This window comes from Rattus norvegicus, chromosome 5, assembly GCF_036323735.1.
Source record: "Rattus norvegicus strain BN/NHsdMcwi chromosome 5, GRCr8, whole genome shotgun sequence".
Taxonomy (NCBI): Eukaryota; Metazoa; Chordata; class Mammalia; order Rodentia; family Muridae; genus Rattus; species Rattus norvegicus.
Window position 1 is genome coordinate 134,382,952 of NC_086023.1, and position 23,323 is coordinate 134,406,274.

At 43.6% G+C, this 23,323-nt stretch overlaps 1 protein-coding gene and 1 long non-coding RNA gene across 4 annotated transcripts in view; one reads left to right on the forward strand and one right to left on the reverse strand.

Moving 5' to 3' along the window:
• Cyp4b1 (cytochrome P450, family 4, subfamily b, polypeptide 1) overlaps positions 1-23,323 on the reverse strand; it is a 37,829-nt gene that overhangs the window by 7,145 nt on the left and 7,361 nt on the right. Inside the window, exons 1-4 of one of the 3 annotated variants that reach the window (XR_001837834.3) lie at positions 9,984-10,207; positions 4,184-4,325; positions 3,950-3,994; positions 3,333-3,460 (exon numbers count right to left, since the gene is read on the reverse strand). Coding sequence is in view for 2 of the 3 variants with exons in the window: in NM_016999.2 (NP_058695.2) it covers positions 3,333-3,460; positions 3,950-3,994; positions 4,184-4,325; positions 9,984-10,163 (495 nt within the window). In the remaining variant the exon portion in view is untranslated. Of the gene's footprint in view, positions 1-3,332; positions 3,461-3,949; positions 3,995-4,183; positions 4,326-9,983; positions 10,208-23,323 lie in introns of those variants that run through there. The other 2 variants (NM_016999.2, XM_039109255.2) reach the window with 2 other exon arrangements.
• Positions 8,045-13,820, forward strand: LOC134486968 (uncharacterized). Its single transcript, XR_010066590.1, has 2 exons — positions 8,045-8,652; positions 12,720-13,820. It is a non-coding gene; the product is annotated as an uncharacterized LOC134486968 (long non-coding RNA).

The following is a 23,323-nucleotide window of genomic DNA, read 5'->3' on the forward strand; positions in this document are numbered from 1 at the left end:
TAGACGCTGGCATAAAAACAAAATCAATAACAGCCAAGACCCCAGGGCTTAGCTATCTTATCACAGTAGGTCCTGAGAATTTCAACATGGCTGGAGCACAAGACAAAGACCTTAAAATAGCCTTAAAGAGGAAATTAATATTTCCCTTCAAGAATTCATGAAAACACAAACAAACAGTGGAAGAAAATAAATAGAACTGTTCATGTCCTGCAAGTAAAAACAGAACAAATAAAGAAAAACCAAACCATGAGAAATCTGGAAATTTGAAATTCCAACAGGAACATCAGAACCAAGCCTCGCTGACAGAATACAAAAAGAAGGAATCTCAGTCATTTCAGACAAAATAGAAGAAATGAATACCTCAGGCCAAACAAAAAAAAAAAAGTTACACCTAAAAAGCTCCTGGCACAAAACATTCAGGAAACCTGGAATACTATGAAAAGACCAAATCTAGTAGTAATAGAAATATAAAAAGGAAAAGAAATCCAGGTCAAAGGCACAGAAAATATTTTCAACAAAATTATAGAAGAAAATTTCCCTAACCTCATGAAAAAGATGCTTATAAAGGTACAAAAAGCATGCAGAAATCAAATGGACTGACCAGAAAAGAAGTTCCCTTAGCACATAATCAAAATGCTTATGCACAGAACAAAAATATTAACAGCTACAAGTGGAAAAGACTAAGTAATATATAAAGGCAGACCTATTAGAATAAAACTGGGTATCTTAGTGAAGACTCTAAAAGCCAAAATGACCTGGATAGATAATTGACAAACTCTAAGAGATCACAGGTGCCAGCCCAACTACTATACCCAGCAAAACTTAAGCAATCTCTATTTACAAATCCAGCCTCACAGAAGGGAAACTCCAATCTAAAGAGGTTAATTATACCCAGAAAGAACACAAAAAATAAATAATCCCATACCAGAAAATCTAAAGAGGGGGGAAGAAACACACACACACACACACACACACACACACACTAACAACAACAACAATAAAATAGCTGGTGTCAAACACTGTTCAGTCATATCTCCCAAAATCAATGGACTTGATTCCCCAATAAAAAGACCCAGACTAGCAGAATGGATTTGAGAACAGGAGTCATCCTTCCATTGCATCCAATAAACACACTTCGACATTAAGGATAGACATCACCTCAAGATAAAAAGATGGAAAAATATATTCTAAGAAAATGGGGGGCTGGGGATTTAGCTCAGTGGTTGAGCGCGTACCTAGGAAGCGCAAGGCCCTGGGTTTGGTCCCCAGCTCCGAAAAAAAGAACCAAAAAAAGAAAAAAGAAAAAAGAAAATGGACCCCAGAAGCAAGCCAGTTTTTAATATCTGGCAAGATAGACTTTGGTGCAAAACTAATCAGAAGGGAGAGCAAAGTACACTACAGACTCATCAAAGAAAAAACAATCCGCTATGAGGACATTTCAAAAAAGGGCACAGACGCTTGTCAAAGCAACAGTGCAGCTTCAATCATATATCGGCACTCGCATATCAATAATTGGAGACTTTAATACCACACTCGCACTAATAGACAGGTCATTCAAACAAAAACTAAACAGAATGCTAGAGCTGACTGGAGTTATAAGCCAAATGGACCTAGCACATGTTTCCAAAGCATTTCACCCACACACACAAAAAAAAAAATTTTTTTCTCAGCACTTCATGAAACATTCTCCAAGATTGACCACATACTCAAGACACTAAGGAAATCTCAACGGATACAGGAAAGTTGAAATAACACCCTGCCTCTTATCTGACCACCACAGACTAAAGGTAGATATCAAGAACAGAAAGCTTACAAACTCATAGAAACTGGACAACACACTGCTGAATGAAAAATGGGACAAGATAGAAATTGGAGACTTGAATTGAGTGAATTCTAGAATTAGATGGGAAAATCTTGACTAGAAGGAAAATGAATATAGAATACATCTGAACTTATAGAACACAATGAAGGCAGTTCTAAGAGGCAAGTTCATAGCACTAAGTGCAGACATTTAAAAAATGAATGGGGGCTGGGGATTTAGCTCAGTGGCAGAGCGCTTACCTAGGAAGCGCAAGGCCCTGAGTTCGGTCCCCAGCTCCGAAAAAAAAAGAACCAAAAAAAAAAAAAAAAGAATGGATTTCATACTGTAACTGAAGAGCACACATGAAAGTTCTAAGATAAAACAGAGGATTATACTCAAAAATAGTAAAAGGTGAGAAATAGTCAAATTCATGATTGAAATCAATAAAATGAAACCAAATAAACAAAAACAACAAGAATTAACGAAACAGAGCTGGTTCTTTGGGAAAAATCAGTAAGGTGACAAGCACTTACTGCAGTGGTTCTCCACTTTCCTGATGCTTCGACCCTTTAATACAGTTCCTCATGATTTGGTGACCCCAACCATAAAATTATTTCATGGATACTTCATAACTGTAATCTTTCTACCGCTATGAATCATAATGAAAACATCTGATATGCAACCTCTGTGAAAGGATTGTTCAACTCCCGCAGGCTGAAAAGTTGCCTTATCCAAATTAACTAAAGGCAAAGAGAGAGTATGTAAACGAACAATATTAGAGATGAAGGGGGGCATAACAACAGACATCAAGGAAATCCAGAGAATCATGAGGCCATACTATAAAAATCCGTAATCCACCAGACTGGAAAATCTAAAAAGCACGGACAATTTTCTCGGTACATACTATTTGCCAAAGTTAAAATCGAGATCAAATAAGAAATTTAAGCAGACCTATAACCCTAGTGAAATAGAAGTAGTCACTAAAAGTCTACCAACCAAAACCAAAGGGTCCAGAGCCTGATGCTTTTAGTGAAGAGTTCTACCAGACTTTTGAAGAAGAGTTAATGCCAATACTCAAGTTATTCCACAAAATAGAAACAAAAGGGATATTGCCCAACTCTTCCAGCTCCAAGGCCCTAAGTGAGACCTGACATTGCTCTCCGTGGTAAGGTCTAAACAGTTGTGAAAATGTAAATGAATTTGGTAATGTAAAGTGTTTTATAATACTCTGAAATATAGGCAACCTTCAAACTCTCCAGTAGGGGACTTAGGTAGCTTCCCAGAACCAACTGCTGTAGCCAGAAAAAGGAAGGTCTTCCGGCAGAGACAAGTCCCAATTCTGCCTCCACAGCATACAGCAGAGAGGGGGAGGCAAAGCAGGCCTTTGGCACCATTGCTGCAAATGAGGACAGGGCCTCAGAGAACACCACTTGCTCACCCCGGGTAAATGGGGATGGGTATAGGGCTGGTCCTGCAGCCCACAGTTCTAGGAGCCTGCCTGGGGGGTGGGGGGGGGGGGAAGAGGACTCACCAGCATCATACGTGTGGACTCAGCAAATATGGCCACATAGGGCTTCAGCACATCATAATGGAAGCCAGGTGTGAGCAGCTTGCGGTGCTGGAACCATTTTGGCCCATCCAGAACTAGTAGGCCTTTCCCTGAGAAGGGAGGGGAGATGGAGGCTGTGGAGTCCAGGCAATCCTAATCTACCCCTGAGAGCTGAGATCAATCTTCCCTGCCCAGCCTAATCTACTAATAGGAGTCTGCACTCCATTCCAGCCCCTCCATCAGCTTGCAGCCTCCATAGTCCTATGACTATTAGACCTTCTCTCAGACCCTTCTCTGGAAAGCACCACCATTATAATATCCTACAGGGTCGACTCTAGGGTTAACTCCTCTAGGAAGCCACTCTTCAAGTGCGTACATTGCCTTGCCTCTTCTTGGGAGGAAAGCTGAATGGCCAGCGAAGAAAGGTGTCTAACTCCTACATCCCCTGACAGGCGGGAGCTCTCTTACTGCTCCCCCACCTCCCCACAGAGACACTAAGCTTAGGACAATGGAGGGATGACCTGTGTGGCACGGCAGGATTCTGGTCACTTAGCACCGGGGAACGAGAAGGTGGCGCAGAATGAGAGATGCCTACTTACCGATCCACTGGAGGAAGAAGTCATACACATCTGCAGCCTTCGGATCTGTAGGACAAGGGGACATCAGTCAAAAAGAAATAAGGCATTCTCAAATGAGGCATAGTGATGAATCCCACAGTGTAGAGATGTGGTCATTCTCTTCCCAGAGTTTAGACACATGCCCTGACCTCTCCCAACTTGGTCCCGGGGGCCACTAATCTCAGGAAACCCCACCCTCTTTCCAGTGCACCTTACCCCCGCGGCTGTATACAGCTTTCGCATAGTCGGGCTCATAGATGTTCAGGAAACCAACGAATTGTCCAAACCAAAGTGGGTGGGCATGGGGGAACTGTTGGGCCCAGGATACCACCTTGTCCAGGCTCCCTAACTTCTGGATCTGAAACAGTAACAGAAGACAAGGACCACTCAGAAACCCAGTATTCCCAGCAGAACCCAGGTTTCTGAGCAAAGAAGGAAAGGTGCTGACCAGGCAGATGCCCTCCCCCCCTCCCCACCCCCGGAAGAACCGCCTTCCATCCTCCCGTATCCTGTTTCCTGTACTTTTCTAATACCCTCTCCAGTCCCAGAGCTGCTGTTCTAAACTCAGGAATCCTTGTCACACCCAAGCCACTCCCCTCTAAGACCCTGGAGATTAGCCTACCACCAGCTGTGCCTTCTCTGCACAGCTCTGCGCAGTTCTGGACCCAGTGTTCTACAGAGTTTACTATAATCTCCCTGCAGAATCATCTTTCTGAATCCTGAATTCAGCCCAAAAGGTTGCCTTGTGCATGCATTGGCCAGGAGCAAAAGTGATAAAAATCACCTTTACCTATAGATCAAAGGGACATTTGTGGGGCCCCTTCCTCCTTTCCGGCTGGCATCCCTGGACTTCTCCCTTCTGCCCTGTCTCTCTTCCTTTCTGTCTGCACTTGAAGTGACTGAGGTAACACCATCTTGTCCTGACTCCATTTTGTGTCCACTTAGAGAATTCTCAACACTCTACCCCTCCCAATAGCCATGCATGTCTTGGCAACACATTTGGGATTTCTAGGACTCTGCCCACCATCCAGATGTTTTAACCAGAATAATTGCCATGTTACGTCTACATAACTAAACAAATGTTACAAGGTTATTCTTGTAACATACTTATCTAACATTGATGTAATTGTGGGGTTTTTTTAATTTTAGAAATGCTGTACCCCTGAATTTTGGTACCAAGAAGCTCTGAGGCATTAACCTACTCTTGGTTGCTACCTAAAATTAGAAAACTCTGATACTCTTATTTGGATCAATTACTCTTAAATAATCACTTAATTCAATGAAATACTCTTAATTGGATACTCTCAAATTGGAGATTATTTCCCCAACTTGGGGTTTCTTACATTCTGCTCTCTGTCTTTCCCAACTCTGGAAAGCATTCCTGTGCCCTTCTGCAGCATCCCAACCACAGACAGGAGACCTTGGCCTCTGTCACAGACGGTCATGGCCTCCCCAGAGACAGTCTTCTCCTATGATCCCTGATTGTCCCCAGGAACCCCTAAGGATGAGGACAACTCTCAGAATCTGGGCCCACTTTTGCAGCTGCAATCCCTCAAAACTGACTGCTAAGGCTGTTGTTGTATGGGTCATGTGGCTGCTGGCAAACAACATCTGTTGTTATACAACAAATGCCTCAGATTTATCCTCAGACACCCCAAGCCAGGATACAGCTCTGGGACAGTTTGTTTTCTCACAAAGGAAGAAAACAAGAAAATAGGACATAGAGCCCAGCTCCTAAGCCCCCATCCACTCATTTGCACCAGTGTTAACCCCGGCAGCAGTGAGCAATGGGAAGGTCTTGCTGTCCAATAGTCTGAGTAAGTTATACTTCAGGAATCAGATCAGAAAGGGATATCAGTGAAGTTTGGTTGAACCATGACCTCTTCTCTGGTGGTAACAGTGCATTCAAAGGCCAACAGAACTATCACACGTGACAGGGCAGACCAGGAATCGTGACTGAGCTTCCTTCCTGTCAACAAATCTGCTCAGGCCATTCCCTAGTGGACCTAAAGATCAGTTGGCCAGTGTCCAAGGAACGAGCTCCCTGCTTCGCCAGTCTGCTTCGGCTACAGTGCTCTTGGGAACTACTTGAGGACAGAATCCATCTCTTGGGGAGATGGCTCAGTAGGGAGAAGCACTTGCTCCCCGGGCATTAAGACCTGAGTTCGAACTCCAGCCTCCTATTTAAAAGCCAGACAAGGTGGTTAGCATCTGTGACCAGAGGGTGAGATAGAAAGATGGAGGGAGGACTTGCTGACCTGCCAGTGTTTTCAAAAGGGAGAGCTCCAGGTTTAGTGAGAGACCTTCTCTCAAAAAGTGAGATACTGATCAGCAGTTAAGAGCTCCTTTGAAAGACCCAGCTCCCAGCCCCCACAGGGGGTTGCCTATAACCTCCTGTAATCTAACTCTTAGGAATTTAACACCCTCTTCTGGATTCTGACAGCACCAGCACTCACATGTACACATCCCCACACTACACACACATGCACACACACACACATACACACACACACACACACACACACACACACTCATCTGCTTACAAGACAGAGGTGAATGTTTAGAAAAACCAACAACTGGGTGTAGAAGACAGGGACTCCTCTCCCCCAACATGCTAGGTCCAGACACAGGAGCTCAGGTACTCCAATATAATACCTTAGCTCCTTTTCAGATCAGCTATTTCTGTCCAGATTCTTAACAAGATCTCCCACTCCCTGAACTGAATGCCACCCAATAGGAACCCTTCCTATGAGTCTCTACGGTTTCCTCTGAGGCCACTCAGGCAAGTCTTGTGGAGATCACCTTAGTAGCTCTCCTTCTGACTATACCTTGGTGTCCTTGTGTGTCTAGTGTCAGTCATACTGACACCTTAGGTACTCTTTCTACCACATACAAGATGACTAGGGCCCAGTATTTGGAGTCCAAGCCACTATCAAGATTTTAAATAAGAGACAGAATACCGGGTCTATTGTGAAAAAATCTCTCCTAGAAATGGATGCATATTCAAGACCAGAATAATGACAATAGAAAAGGGCATGTTAATGTGGAAGGGGGAAATTTTCACAGGGCCCAACCCTTAGACAAAGAACTAGGAAACTAATGACTCTTGAGAGACCAAGACTCTCCCAGGGTTGAACCCCCTTATTGGGTTTCCAATGCAGAATGATCAGTCTTGAAACCATATATATATATATTGAATTGAGAGCACACATGCACACACAGAGAGATATAACTAATTTTTTAAAAGGAATAAAGGAAGGGAGTTAGTGGTATAATTTCATTCTAATTAAAAGAATAAAAAAATCCTAAATAGAGCCAAAGAGCAGGAGCCTTCCAGGCAGAGCCACAGAAACAAGAAGCACCATCTCCGGAGCAACCCTGGCATCCCCTCCTGTTTGCCTTCCACCCTGGTCCCTGTCCCTCTCCATCTGCTTCCATGGAGTTGTTCGGACATCTTTGTTTGGTGGGGAGAATGGATTGGGGAGGGAAGGAGAAAAAGGAAACAAGTGCGTCAGAGTATTTTCCACCAAGCATCCCACCACAGAGATTTCACAACTGACACCCATCTGCCCCAGCTGTTTCCTCCATTCTTATAGTTTATCCTATCGATACTCGTCTACCTCAGCAGTCTGAAGATGATGACTCCCACATTATCAACAGCAAAGGATTGACCTATGAAACAGGACACAGCAAAGGCCCACAGTCAATGTTGGCTGAGTAGAAGAAGCCAGAGCTCTCAATAGGAAAAGCCAGAGATTGGGCTAGAAACTTGATACTCTCTACACACACCACACTTAAACACCACACACACACACACACACACACACACACACACACACACACATGTGGATTAAATATGTCAGCTCAAAGTACTCCTTGTGCTCCTCAGGACATGCCCTGCCTCAAAGGGACACATTCTGAGATCTGAATAGGATGAGAAGAAGATGATGCCAAGGCCTGCAGATTGTAACTGGAAACCAAAGGAGGGGAATTCACGCTGATGGGTCCTTCCCTACCACTGATCCTTCCCCACCGAGGGTCCTCCCCCCTCTCCTCTTTTCCTTCCCATGCCATCCTCAATGTGTGCTAGGATCAATTTTCAGTTCCTTGGCTTTTTTGTTTATCCGTTGGGTTAACTGATTGGGTGTTTGTTTATCTGTTTGCTTGCTTTTTGGATTCACTGTGTTCTGGATTAAAATGCAGGAGTCCCTAGTCCAGTGTTGACTTGAATCCTGAACCAATATGTGTCCTTGAGTGGACACCTTATCCCCTCTGAACCTCCACTTCCCCATCTTTTCTCACACTAGGGGAACAAATCCACACCCTGCCCTTCCCATTCTCAGGTTGAAGTGAGAATCCAACCGCAGTGGAGGTGCCAAGCCCTGGAGGAATGCAATGACGCTGTGCCTGTTATTGTTCCCCAGGACACTACTGTAGCACTCAAGACCAGCCTCCACTCCAGCCTTGGCATGGCCTCCCGGTGTCAAGCCAATGCCCTTCTGATCGTTATATTGGCATAAAGAAGCTGAAGCTAGGCTGTGTTTGAGGCTGTCTATATACTTCCAAGATAGGGTGGAGCACCAGGGAAGAGGAGGACAGCCAGCTCTGGCATGGAGTTGTGAGAGAATCAGCCATATGCTATTGATTGAGGACTTCCCCAGCTTCACCAACCCTGAAGAAGGCAGGTAAGCACAAAGGGGGCACAGAGAAAGGGATTAAAGGTCTTCTCGAGTGCCTCTCGTACCCTTTTAGAATGTGACCTCACCCTTCCACATTTGGCAGAGACCCTCCCAAGTCATCCTCACCTCTCTTCCCCACCACTCTCCATCCTCTGTGGTCCTCTCCCTACAATAGAGCCTTTTGTGTTCATTCATTCAGCCATGTTCAGTCCATCCCTAGTTTTGTGCTGGACCCTGAGGGCCTAGGAATAAATCAAACCAGGTCACCATTCTCCAAAAGCCTCAGACCAGTAGAAAAGATGGAGCAATGCTAAAACTAAAAGAACGGAGCAGAAGTGGACCCTGGGGAAGCACCTCCACCCTTCTGGGAGTAGGAAAAGTTCTAGTGTCTGTTTTCTCTCACCCAAGCCATCCTCCTCCCTGCCCTGGTGTTCAGTGGTACAAGTAAGTTCATAGGCTATACCCAACAGGTTACTTACAGGTTATCTATCTGTAAGGGGCAAGAATAAGATTAGAGATGTAGTTCATTTCCAGTGTCAACTCCCCAGACATAGGAATAAAGAAGCAGAAATAATTATACCCCCTTTTAAGACACCATTCCTGACATCCAGACCTGGCTCCCAAACCTGTCTGCAGCTCAAAACACTCCAGAAGACTCCTAGGCTCCTAGTTCCAACCCAAGATGTTAGTCTCCAGATGCTTGGAGAGGTGGGTGGAGGATCTGTTTCTCCTGCTTGACTCCAAACCCCTACCTTGTGTTCAGAAAGTCTGGAACCCCAAGACAAGAGGAATTCCTGAGACTGGGTGCTAAGGTGAACTCCTACTGTGCTGCTTTAACAGGAGAACTAACCAGGATCTGAACCTAGAGAAACGCCATAGTTCCTCAGCCACAGAAAGGAGAGAGAGAGAGAGGGTACCTCCCAGCTTTGGGGGTACCAACCTCTCAGACATGCTAGATTGCCTTGGAAGACAGCACTTTCCTCTGTCTTTACTTTGAATGTCCTCCTTGGCACCTGAAATCTTTACACTGCATAGAGCAGGACACTTCATGACTGCCTAGTTGTTGGGTCACACTTTGAGGATTTAGCTTCTCCCTGGTGTGATCCATCAACAAGTCTCCACACAGACTTGCACTCTGTGCCTCAGAATAATGGGAAAGTATCTCAGGCCTTCTTAAGTGGCAACTCTGAAATGTCCTGTTGCTTCTGAAGCCAGCTTGAAAGGCAGAGGTGAGAAGCTAACTAGGAGTCATGACTCCAGCCCTCACCCTCTTGTCCAAATTGATGGCCTCCCTTCCCAGCCTCCAGAGCATTAGACTCCTCTATATCCCCACATACCTCAAGGGCATGACCAAAAAGCCAGTGTGTGGGGGGCCCTGGGAAACTGTCCATAGCCCTGGCCAGCTTCTGCCTCCGAAGCAGCAGGCTGAAGAGCTTGAGAACGATTACCATCAGGATCACTACAGAAGCCCACAAGCCGAGCCGGGAAAGGCTCGGGGAGAGGAAATTGAGGACCATGGCTAAACTTGCAGGGCCCAGTCACCAACTGCCTCCAGCTGCCCCTGGGTTGCCTTATACTCTGGATACAGGCACCATGCCAGTTCCCACCTCCTTGCTACACCCAACAGCCAGCAGCAACTCAAACTGGCCAAGTGCCATAGGGTGGGGACAGCTGCCTCAAAGCTCATAGGCAACAAAGGATAGAGTATGACTGACTTCCATCAAAACTTATAGCAACTAGACCTACTAGAAAACAGACCATGAACATCCCATCTTGGTTTCTTGGAGCAGAGAACAGGGGGCAGTTCTTGGTGTGATCCTTAGCATAACCACTGCCTTTCTATTTTACAAGCATCTTGTATGTTCAAGGGACTTTATATGCCCTATCTCACTTAAACTACCTAAAGAGGTCATAGGTTCTCAGTCTTCATATCCGCTTGCCAGATAAGATCATATGCTTTTCCAGGAGACAGCTTCCACAGTCCCCTTGATGTGGACCCATGACAGAAATGGTATTTTTGCCTGTTTTATAATGCTGAGTCCCCTTTTTGTGAGATGATCTTAGAGACTGTTCTAGCCCCAAAAGGATCAGAGGAAGATAAACTACACCCGAAAGCATTGTACAAATTGGACAGGAATGTAGAATATACTTTCAGGGTGATGAGGATTAATCATCAAATCCCTTTGGGATAGATGGAGCCACTCAGGGACAGTGATGAGTAGAGAAATATTCAGTTTCCAGAAAAGCAGTAGCTACACTGAAATGCCTCAGCCAAGGGTTTTCTGTTGAAGGACCCGCCTTGCCAGGGAATGCCTACTGTTTCTCCCTCCAAAATAGAGTTGTATCATTCTGGGCAAGCACAGAGCACCTTTGCCATCAATGTTTTGGTGAAGGTCTTTGATGTAAGCCACCTTTCAGAAGGATAGATGGGGTTATAAAGCACGAAACATCATCTGGCAAGGCATGCATACATTAGCAACAACAAGAATCCTGTCAGCACTCTTGCATGAAGGAACAAGAACAGTGTTCCCAGAAACTGGTAGTGACTGCATTTGCTAGACATAACATTGGCGAAGGGGACCATGCCCCAAGTTCTTTCTTTTTCCACTTTCCAGCCTCCTACTGGTGTGCCCCATCAGTCAACCAAATCAGAAAGGAGACAGTGAGGACATATAGGAGGGTCATTCTGTGGGAATCAGATTTTCAGTAGGGATGGAAAAGCAAAGACTGAGCATTGTACAGAGGTGACAGGCCCAAACCAGGGCACAGGTGGACTTGGAACTCCAACAGTAAGTCCTGACTCAGAAAATGGTGAGTTGTCAACCTGGCTTTGTTGTCCCTTCTGGCAGAGACTGTGGAAATAGAATAACAGACACACCCACAGGCAGAGAAGCAAGAGAATATGATGACGAGAACTCCCAAAGTCCCTTCTTCACTGGCTTATCCCACTTCTGAAAATTCACATCCAGCCTTCACTTTATCCCAGTGAAAATGCAGTTCACACAGGTCAGAGAGTTAGGGAACAAAATAAGCTATCTGTTGAGTTTTCACATTTTATAGTGAATTTGTATTTCAGCATGGCTCCTCCAGGAAGTGTGATAAAGAATGTGTTTGAAGAAGACCTGAGGGAGCTTCTCTGAAGCGTCTATCCACTTGTCTTAGCATAGCTCTCAAAGCTGCCATGGAAAGAGCCTTGGAGATAAGCCCAGCAGTGTGCTGTAACAGGCTGCAACTGGAACTCATGGCAGATTTCGCATCTTTTCTCGACTTTCAGTTCAGTGACATCACCCTAGCAGCTAGGAATTGACCGTTGTGGGAGCATTAGCATCACAGAAATTGCAACATTTACCATGGCTTTCTCCCCTAGGAAACCAGCTATTAAATATTTCCCAACATGCCCATTGACCCAAATACCAGGCTTAAAGTATTCCTTAACCGGTAGCACTTGGCTAAGAAACCACTATGACTCAGGCCTGCAGGGATACTGGAGGCCCCTTTAAAGACCTTCTAAAAGGACATGTGCCAATCTGGAATTGTCACTTGTCAGAGAAAGACTAAGGCTATAAATGCAGGGAAAGGAAGGTACCAGAAAGAAAGTTGCTGCCTTTATCCAGTAGCTCTTCTTCCTCAGGAAGCCTCCCTCCAGTCTCAGCTGGCTTTGGGTGAATGCCTTGGTCATGAAGGTGTGAAAGGAGTGGAGAGATGTGGAGCTGGTGAGGGCAGGAGATATCAGGAAGGGAGGCAGCTCAGCTGGACCAAGTCGATTATTCTACAGGTTCTCTCCTGAGTTGAAACTCCAGAGGATACAAGACTTCTTCCAAGATGCTCCAGTAACACACACACATACACACCACAATGGTGGCTTTGTCCTCGTAAGACTATAGTGTGACAAAGAAGACATAGACTCATACACCCTGCTTCTCCAGTGTTCCCTGCCCTTCTGTGTAGGATGGTGTGATCATGTTTTCTCTCTCTCTCTCTGTGTCTGTATGTGTGTGTGTGTGTGTGTGTGTGTGTGTGTGTGTTCATGTGTGTAGACAGCAGAGGTTAATTACGTTCTTTGTCTTCCCCAGGACTGGGATTACAGATGTGCACCATCAAGCCTGGATTATTTTACAAGAGAATATAAAAAAAGATAAGAAAAATACTTTCACAGAGGCAGGCTGCTTTGTTGCAAATACAATCTATGCTTTTTGCATGATTGCAACTTTTCATAAAATTGCCATGAACCTGAATTTTAGTATTGAGAATGTTTGCCCATTGTATCATATCTATTTTAGATTCTACCTGTATTCCTATTTTCAATAACACCATTAATTTCAAATATAGGCCCGAATAAGAAAAAAGATGGCAGAATAGAGCGGACTTCATTGTTAGAGAGAAACAGAACTAAAGATTCAGTGGCCAATTGGCCCGCAGGTCCAGCCTGTGGTGTGGATCCTGCCCCCAGACACCCTGCCCAACCACACTAGTGCCCTGAATCTAAGCAGCAAGACATGAGAGATGAAAAATGGTCCTTTTTCTGGGTTAAGTCTCCTCAAGCATCTAAAGAAATGTTCAACATCTTTAGTCATAAGGGAAATGTAAATCAAAACAACCCTAAGATTCCACCTCACACCAGTCAGAATGGCTAAGATCAAAAACTCAGGTGACAGCAAATGCTGGCGAGGACGTGGAGAAAGAGGAACATTCCTCCATTGTTGGTGGGATTGCAGACTGGTACAACCATTCTGGAAATCAGTCTGAGGTTCCTCAGAAAACTGGACATTGCACTACCTGAGGACCCAGCTATACCTCTCTTGGGCATATACCCAAAAGATGCTGCAACATATAACAAAGACACATGCTCCACTATGTTCATAGCAGCCTTATTTATAATAGCCAGAAGCTGGAAAGAACCCAGATGCCCTTCAACAGAGGAATGGATACAGAAAATGTGGTACATCTACACAATGGAATATTACTCAGCTATCAAAAACAATGACTTTATGAAATTCATAGACAAATGGAGGGAACTGGAAAATTTCATCCTGAGTGAGGTAACCCAATAGGAGGGAACTGGAAAATTTCATCCTGAGTGAGGTAACCCAATCACAGAAAAATACACATGGTATGCACTCATCGATATGTGGCTATTAGTGCAAATTCTTGAATTACACTAGATGCACAGAACACATGAAACTCAAGAAGGATGAGCAAAATGCAAATGCTTCACTCCTTTAAAAGAGGAACAAGAATACCCTTGGGAGGGAATAGGGAGGCAAAGTTTAGAACAGAGGCTAAAGGAACGCCCATTCAGAGAATGCCCCACATGTGGCCCATACATATACAGCCACCAAACCAGATAAGATGGATGAAGCAAAGAAGTGCAGGCTGACAGGAACCGGATGTAGATCTTTCCTGAGAGACACAGCCAGAATATGGCAAATACATAGGTGAATGCCAGCAGCAAACCACTGAACTGAGAACGGGACACCCATTGAAGGAATCAGAGAAAGGACTGAAAGAGCTTGAAGGGCTTAAGATTCCATATTAACAACAATGCCAACCAACCAGAGCTTCCAGGGACTAAGCCACTACCCAAAGACTATACCCTGGGCTCCAACTGCATAGGTAGCAATGAATAGCCTAGTAAAGGCACCAGTGGAATGGGAAGCCCTTGGTCCTGCCAAGACTGAACCCCCAGTGAACGGGGTTGTTGGGGGGAGGGCGGCAATGGAGGGAGGATGGGGAGGGGAACACCCATATAGAAGGGGAGGGGGAGGGGTTAGGGGGATTTTTGCTTGGAAACCGGGAAAGGTAATAACAATTGAAATGTAAATAAGAAATAAACAAATTAATAAAGATGGAGAAAAGGGGAAAAAAGTCTCCTCAAAAGACTTCCATAATCCCTGCTACCTCTGAAAACCATGTTGAGGTCCATGAGCTGTTGCTCCAAGCGGGGGAGCTTCTCTTGCAGTGATCATAATGACTGCAGACTCATAAGTGAGAAAGAGACATTGAGGGATTCTGTATAATGCCACCCCCACTTAAAAAAAAAAAAATCCAGACATGAAGCTATTGAAGAAGGTCCTTAAAATTTTTAATAATGATGTTGAAGTGTAGCTCTTCACAGCTGAAGGTTTCTGGCGGGGGGAGGGGGAAAGGAAAGGCGACTCAGGCATCTTTAAAGGGGGCTGGCCACTGGGAGTTTGACCATGCTCCAGTGAGTATATATGGGTAACACAAATTGGACTCAGTGGGGTCTAGGGAAGAGGGGTACAAGGGTGGGAGGGTGGACCTGGGAGGAACGGGAAGCAAGTGTAATGATGGTACATTGATTGTAATTCCTAAATATTAATAATAGTTACGTTTTCCAACAAAATCAGCTCAGTTTGCTTCATCAGATTGTTGTTTTAGGTTTTGATTTTTTGGTTTGGTTTGGTTTGGTTTTTGTTTTAACAATGAAATTGGTTTGCTATTTACATTAGTTTGCAAAAATACATTATAAAAACGGGAAAAATAGGCGTAGGTCTTGAAAGATGCCTCAGCAGTTAAGAGCACTTGTTGCGCCCGGCCCACAGCAGCTCTCTGCTCCCAGACCCTGTGGGAAAGAGACCTCACCGCCTGATCAGGTGGGCACTCCTGAGGCTGCAAAGCGGAAGAGAACACCAACACTGCCCACCCCTGCCCACATCCCTGGCCCAAGAGGAAACTGTATAAGGCCTCTGGGTTCCCGTAGGGGAGGGCCCAGGAGCGGCAGGACCCCTGCGCCTGAGACACCGCCGGAACCTGAAGGAAACAGACCAGATAAACAGTTCTCTGCACCCAAATCCCGTGGGAGGGAGAGCTGAACCTTCAGAGAGGCAGACAAGCCTGGGAAACCAGAAGAGACTGCTCTCTGTACACACATCTCGGACGCCAGAGGAAAACACCAAAGGCCATCTGGAACCCTGGTGCACTGAAGCTCCCGGAAGGGGCGGCACAGATCTTGCTGGTTGCTGCCGCTGCAGAGAGCCCGTGGGCAGCACCCCACGAGCGAACTTGAGCCTCGGGACCACAGGTAAGACCAAATTTTCTGCTACAAGAAAGCTGCCTGGTGAACTCAAGACACAGGCCCACAGGAACAGCTGAAGACCTGTAGAGAGGAAAAACTACACGCCCGAAAGCAGAACACTCTGTCCCCATAACTGACTGAAAGAGAGGAAAACAGGTCTACAGCACTCCTGACACATAGGCTTATAGGACAGTCTAAACACTGTCAGAAATAGCAGAACAAAGTAACACTAGAGATAATCTGATGGCGAGAGGCAAGCGCAGGAACCCAAGCAACAGAAACCAAGACTACATGGCATCATCGGAGCCCAATTCTCCCACCAAAACAAACATGGAATATCCAAACACACCAGAAAAGCAAGATCTAGTTTCAAAATCATATTTGATCATGATGCTGGAGGACTTCAAGAAAGACATGAACTCCCTTAGAGAAACACAGGAAAACATTAATAAACGAGTAGAAGCCTACAGAGAGGAATTGCAAAAATCCCTGAAAGAATTCCAGGAAAACACAATCAAACAGTTGAAGGAATTAAAAATGGAAATAGAAGCAATCAAGAAAGAACACATGGAAACAACCCTGGATATAGAAAACCAAAAGAAGAGACAAGGAGCTGTAGATACAAGCCTCACCAACAGAATTCAAGAGATGGAAGAGAGAATCTCAGGAGCAGAAGATTCCATAGAAATCATTGACTCAACTGTCAAAGATAATGTAAAGCGGAAAAAGCTACTGGTCCAAAACATACAGGAAATCCAGGACTCAATGAGAAGATCAAACCTAAGGATAATAGGTATAGAAGAGAGTGAAGACTCCCAGCTCAAAGGACCAGTAAATATCTTCAACAAAATCATAGAAGAAAACTTCCCTAACCTAAAAAAAGAGATACCCATAGGCATACAAGATGCCTACAGAACTCCAAATAGATTGGACCAGAAAAGAAACACCTCCCGTCACATAATAGTCAAAACACCAAATGCACAAAATAAAGAAAGAATATTAAAAGCAGTAAGGGAAAAAGGTCAAGTAACATATAAAGGCAGACCTATCAGAATCACACCAGACTTCTCGCCAGAAACTATGAAGGCCAGAATATCCTGGACTGATGTCATACAGACCCTAAGAGAACACAAATGCCAGCCCAGGTTACTGTATCCTGCAAAACTCTCAATTAACATAGATGGAGACACCAAGATATTCCATGACAAAACCAAATTTACACAATATCTTTCTACAAATCCAGCACTACAAAGGATAATAAATGGTAAAGCCCAACATAAGGAGGCAAGCTATACCCTAGAAGAAGCAAGAAACTAATCGTCTTGGCAACAAAACAAAGAGAATGAAAGCACACAAACATAACCTCACATCCAAATATGAATATAACGGGAAGCAATAAACACTATTCCTTAATATCTCTCAACATCAATGGCCTCAACTCCCCAATAAAAAGAAATAGATTAACAAACTGGATACGCAACGAGGACCCTGCATTCTGCTGCCTACAGGAAACACACCTCAGAGACAAAGACAGACACTACCTCAGAGTGAAAGGCTGGAAAACAACTTTCCAAGCAAATGGTCAGAAGAAGCAAGCTGGAGTAGCCATTCTAATATCAAATAAAATCAATTTCCAACTAAAAGTCATCAAAAAAGATAAAGAAGGACACTTCATATTCATCAAAGGAAAAATCCACCAAGATGAACTCTCAATCCTAAATATCTATGCCCCAAATACAAGGGCACCTACATATGTAAAAGAAACCTTACTAAAGCTCAAAACACACATTGCACCTCACACAATAATAGTGGGAGATTTCAACACCCCACTCTCATCAATGGACAGATCATGGAAACAGAAATTAAACAGAGATGTAGACAGACTAAGAGAAGTCATGAGCCAAATGGACCTAACGGATATTTATAGAACATTCTATCCTAAAGCAAAGGGATATACCTTCTTCTCAGCTCCTCATGGTACTTTCTCCAAAATTGACCGTATAATTGGTCAAAAAACGGGCCTCAACAGGTACAGAAAGATAGAAATAATCCCATGCGTGCTATCGGACCACCACGGCCTAAAACTGGTCTTCAATAACAATCAAGGAAGAATGTCCACATATACTTGGAAATTGAACAATGCTCTACTCAATGATAACCTAGTCAAGGAAGAAATAAAGAAAGAAATTAAAAACTTTTTAGAATTTAATGAAAATGAAGGTACAACATACCCAAACTTATGGGACACAATGAAAGCTGTGCTAAGAGGAAAACTCATACCGCTGAGTGCCTGCAGAAAGAAACAGGAAAGAGCATATGTCAGCAGTTTGACAGCACACCTAAAAGCTCTAGAACAAAAAGAAGCAAATACACCCAGGAGGAGTAGAAGGCAAAAAATAATCAAACTCAGAGCTGAAATCAACCAAGTAGAAACAAAAAGGACCATAGAAAGAATCAACAGAACCAAAAGTTGGTTCTTTGAGAAAATCAACAAGATAGATAAACCCTTAGCCAGACTAACGAGAGGACACAGAGAGTGTGTCCAAATTAACAAAATCAGAAATGAAAAGGGAGACATAACAACAGATTCAGAGGAAATTCAAAAAATCATCAGATCTTACTATAAAAACCTATATTCAACAAAACTTGAAAATCTTCAGGAAATGGACAATTTCCTAGACAGATACCAGGTACCAAAGTTAAATCAGGAACAGATAAACCAGTTAAACAACCCCATAACTCCTAAGGAAATAGAAGCAGTCATTAAAGGTCTCCCAACCAAAAAGAGCCCAGGTCCAGACGGGTTTAGTGCAGAATTCTATCAAACCTTCATAGAAGACCTCATACCAATATTATCCAAACTATTCCACAAAATTGAAACAGATGGAGCACTACCGAATACCTTCTACGAAGCCACAATTACTCTTATACCTAAACCACACAAAGACACAACAAAGAAAGAGAACTTCAGACCAATTTCCCTTATGAATATCGACGCAAAAATACTCAACAAAATTCTGGCAAACCGAATCCAAGAGCACATCAAATCATCCACCATGATCAAGTAGGCTTCATCCCAAGCATGCAGGGATGGTTTAATATACGGAAAACCATCAACGTGATCCATTATATAAACAAACTGAAAGAACAAAACCACATGATCATTTCATTAGATGCTGAGAAAGCATTTGACAAAATTCAACACCCCTTCATGATAAAAGTCCTGGAAAGAATAGGAATTCAAGGCCCATACCTGAACATGGTAAAAGCCATATACAGCAAACCAGTTGCTAACATTAAACTAAATGGAGAGAAACTTGAAGCAATCCCACTAAAATCAGGGACTAGACAAGGCTGCCCACTCTCTCCCTACTTATTCAATATAGTTCTTGAAGTTCTAGCCAGAGCAATCAGACACCAAAAGGAGGTCAAGGGGATACAGATCGGAAAAGAAGATGTCAAAATATCACTATTTGCAGACGATATGATAGTATATTTAAGTGATCCCAAAAGTTCCACCAGAGAACTACTAAAGCTGATAAACAACTTCAGCAAAGTGGCTGGGTATAAAATTAACTCAAATAAATCAGTTGCCTTCCTCTATACAAAAGAGAAACAAGCCGAGAAAGAAATTAGGGAAACGACACCCTTCATAATAGACCCAAATAATATAAAGTACCTCGGAGTGACTTTAACAAAGCAAGTAAAAGATCTGTACAATAAGAACTTCAAGACACTGAAGAAGGAAATTGAAGAAGACCTCAGAAGATGGAAAGATCTCCCATGCTCATGGATTGGCAGGATTAATATAGTAAAAATGGCCATTTTACCAAAAGCGATCTACAGATTCAATGCAATCCCCATCAAAATACCAATCCAATTCTTCAAAGAGTTAGACAGAACAATTTGCAAATTCATCTGGAATAACAAAAAACCCAGGATAGCTAAAGCTATCCTCAACAATAAAAGGACTTCAGGGGGAATCACTATCCCTGAACTCAAGCAGTATTACAGAGCAATAGTGATAAAAACTGCATGATATTGGTACAGAGACAGACAGATAGACCAATGGAATAGAATTGAAGACCCAGAAATGAACCCACACACCTATAGTCACTTGATTTTTGACAAAGGAGCCAAAACCATCCAATGGAAAAAAGATAGCATTTTCAGCAAATGGTGCTGGTTCAACTGGAGGTCAACATGTAGAAGAATGCAGATCGATCCATGCTTATCACCCTGTACAAAGCTTAAGTCCAAGTGGATCAAGGACCTCCACATCAAAGCAGACACACTCAAACTAGTAGAAGAAAAACTAGGGAAGCATCTGGAACACATGGGCACTGGAAAAAATTTCCTGAACAAAACACCAATGGCTTATGCTCTAAGATCAAGAATTGACAAATGGGATCTCATAAAACTGCAAAGCTTCTGTAAGGCAAAGGACACTGTGGTTAGGACAAAACGGCAACCAACAGATTGGGAAAAGATCTTTACCAATCCTACAACAGATAGAGGCCTTATATCCAAAATATACAAAGAACTCAAGAAGTTAGACCACAGGGAAACAAATAACCCTATTAAAAAATGGGGCTCAGAGCTAAACAAAGAATTCACAGCTGAGGAATGCCGAATGGCGGAGAAACACCTAAAGAAATGTACAACATCTTTAGTCATAAGGGAAATGCAAATCAAAACAACCCTGAGATTTCACCTCACACCAGTGAGAATAGCTAAGATCAAAAACTCAGGGGACAACAGATGCTGGCGAGGATGTGGAGAAAGAGGAACACTCCTCCATTGTTGGTGGGATTGCAAACTGGTACAACCATTCTGGAAATCAGTCTGGAGGATCCTCAGAAAATTGGACATTGAACTGCCTGAGGATCCAGCTATACCTCTCTTGGGCATATACCCAAAAGATGCCCCAACATATAAAAAAGACATGTGCTCCACTATGTTCATTGCAGCCTTATTTATAATAGCCAGAAGCTGGAAAGAACCCAGATGCCCTTCAACAGAGGAATGGATACAGAAAATGTGGTACATCTACACAATGGAATATTACTCAGCTATCAAAAACAACGAGTTTATGAAATTCGTAGGCAAATGGCTGGAACTGGAAAATATCATCCTGAGTGAGCTAACCCAAACACAGAAAGACATACATGGTATGCACTCACTGATAAGTGGCTATTAGCCCAAATGCTTGAATTACCCTAGATGCCTAGAACAAATGAAACTCAAGACAGATGATCAAAATGTGAATGCTTCACTCCTTCTTTAAAAGGGGAACAAGAATACCCTTGGCAGGGAATAGAGAAGCAAAGATTAAAACAGACACAGAAGGAACACCATTCAGAGCCTGCCCCACATGTGGCCCATACATATACAGCCATCCAATTAGACAAGATGAATGCAGCAAAAAAGTGCAGGCCAACAGGAGCCGGATGTATATCGCTCCTGAGAGACACAGCCAGAATACAGCAAATACAGGGGCGAATGCCAGCAGCAAACCACTGAACTGAGAACGGGACCCCTGTTGAAGGAATCAGAGAAAGAACTCGAAGAGCTTGAAGGAGCTCGATACCCCTTATGAACAACAATGCCAATCAACCAGAGCTTCCAGGGACTAAGCCACTACCTAAAGACTATACATGGACTGACCCTGGACTCTGACCTCATAGGTAGCAATGAATATTCTAGTAAGATCACCAGTGGAAGGGGAAGCCCTTGGTCCTGCTAAGACTGAACCCCCAGTGAACGTGAGTGTTGGGGGGAGGGCAGTAATGGGGGGAGGGTGGGGAGGGGAACACCCATAAAGAAGGGGAGGGGAGGGATTAGGGGGATGTTTGCCTGGAAACCGGGGAAAGGGAATAACACTCGAAATGTAAATAAGAAACACTCAAGTTAATAAAAAGCTCTCTTTGTTAAAAAAAAAAAATGACCAACAACAAGTGCTCCTCTCAGCCTTAGTCAAATGGCTCCCCTCTGACAGTGAGTGAATGGCACTCACAAGTACTGAGAATCAGTGATGGCTGAGTGCTCAGCCCCAGACAGGAAGTTCATCAGATCATCTCAGGTTCAGAGGACATGGAGGAAGATGGAGCAGAAAGATGAGATGGACGGTGGAGAGCTGATCATGAAATACTGTCTTTTGGCCATGACACAGCCATTGTAACCATGATCTCATGGTTGCCTGCCATGGGCCCGTACATTGCTATAGTAGTTTGAATATGCTTGTCTGGGGAGTGGCACTACTAGGAGGTGTGGCCTTGATAGAGTAGGTGTGGCCTTTTAGAGGAAGTGTGTCACTGTAGGGGTGGGCTTTGAGACCCTCCTCCTAGCTGTCTAGAAATAGTCTTCTAGCAGCCTTCAGACGAAGATGTAGAGCCCTCAGCTCTGCCTGCACCATGCCTGCCTGGAAGCTGCCATGCTCCTGCCTTGAAGATAACGGACTGAATCTCTGAACCTGTAAGCCAGCCCCAATGAAATGTTGTCCTTATAAGACTTGCCTTGGTCATGGTTTCTCTTCATAGCAATGGAAACCCTAAGACAATTGGAGAGTCACAGATAAGCAACACAAAGGAACTAGATGGCATTTTTGGAAGGTTTTTGTCTCACAACTCCTTGGGTTTTTTTTTTAACCTTACAATTCTTTTAGTTATATATTATGAATTGTGATTTTGTGTTTTTAAAGAACTTCTGTGTGTGCAAGTATGTGTATGTATGTCTGTACATATTCCTTGTTTGTTGTCAGTTTGTTTTTTATTGAGAGGAGAAAGGAAGTGTGCAGATTTGAGTGGGTAGGGAGGTAGAGAAGACCTGGAAAAATACAAGGAATGGGAGACTGTGATCAGAATATATTGTATGAAAATATTCTATTTTCAATAAAAATTTAAATTATAAAAAGAAAAAAAAAGAGCACTTGTTGCTATTCCACAGAACCCAGATTTGGTTCTCAGCACCCACATGTTTACTCACAAACCATTTATAACTCCGTTTTTAGGGCTCTGACACTCTCTTCAGACAGCCCTGGTATCCAGGCACACACGTACATGCAAACATTCAAGCCACAAAAATAAAATAAATATAAAATAAACAAATAAAAATGTAGATTCTTAAAGGGAAACCAACTATTCTATAAGACATCTCTCTCTCTTTCTCTCGCTTGCTCGCTTGCTCTCTCTCTCTCTCTCTCTCTCTCTCTCTCTCTCCCCCCCCCCCCTAAGTGTGTGTGTGTACTGCTTCTAACCAGGCAGGCTTAGGCAGTATTAGAAAGCTAGCTGAAAGGCCCCCTTGCTAAAAACAACACCTACTCAACTCATCCAACATGGCAGTGTAGAGCTGGTGCCTACATAGAGCCTTCACTCCTACTTTCCAGAATCATGGATGCATGAAAATACTCTGTGCTCTGTCAAGGGAAAAAGGTAAACACCAAGCCAACTTCAAACCCTTTATCTACAGTAGTGTGATGCCTATAAGATATGAAAAGGACTTGGGGAGGAGAATAAGATCAAAATATATTTAAATTTTAAAATGGTTTCAAACAATAAAACTATAATAAAGAAAAATATGAAAAGAAACTTTTGCTGTAACAGATAAAGGACCGGAACCTCAAAATTCTCCTGTACAGTCCTA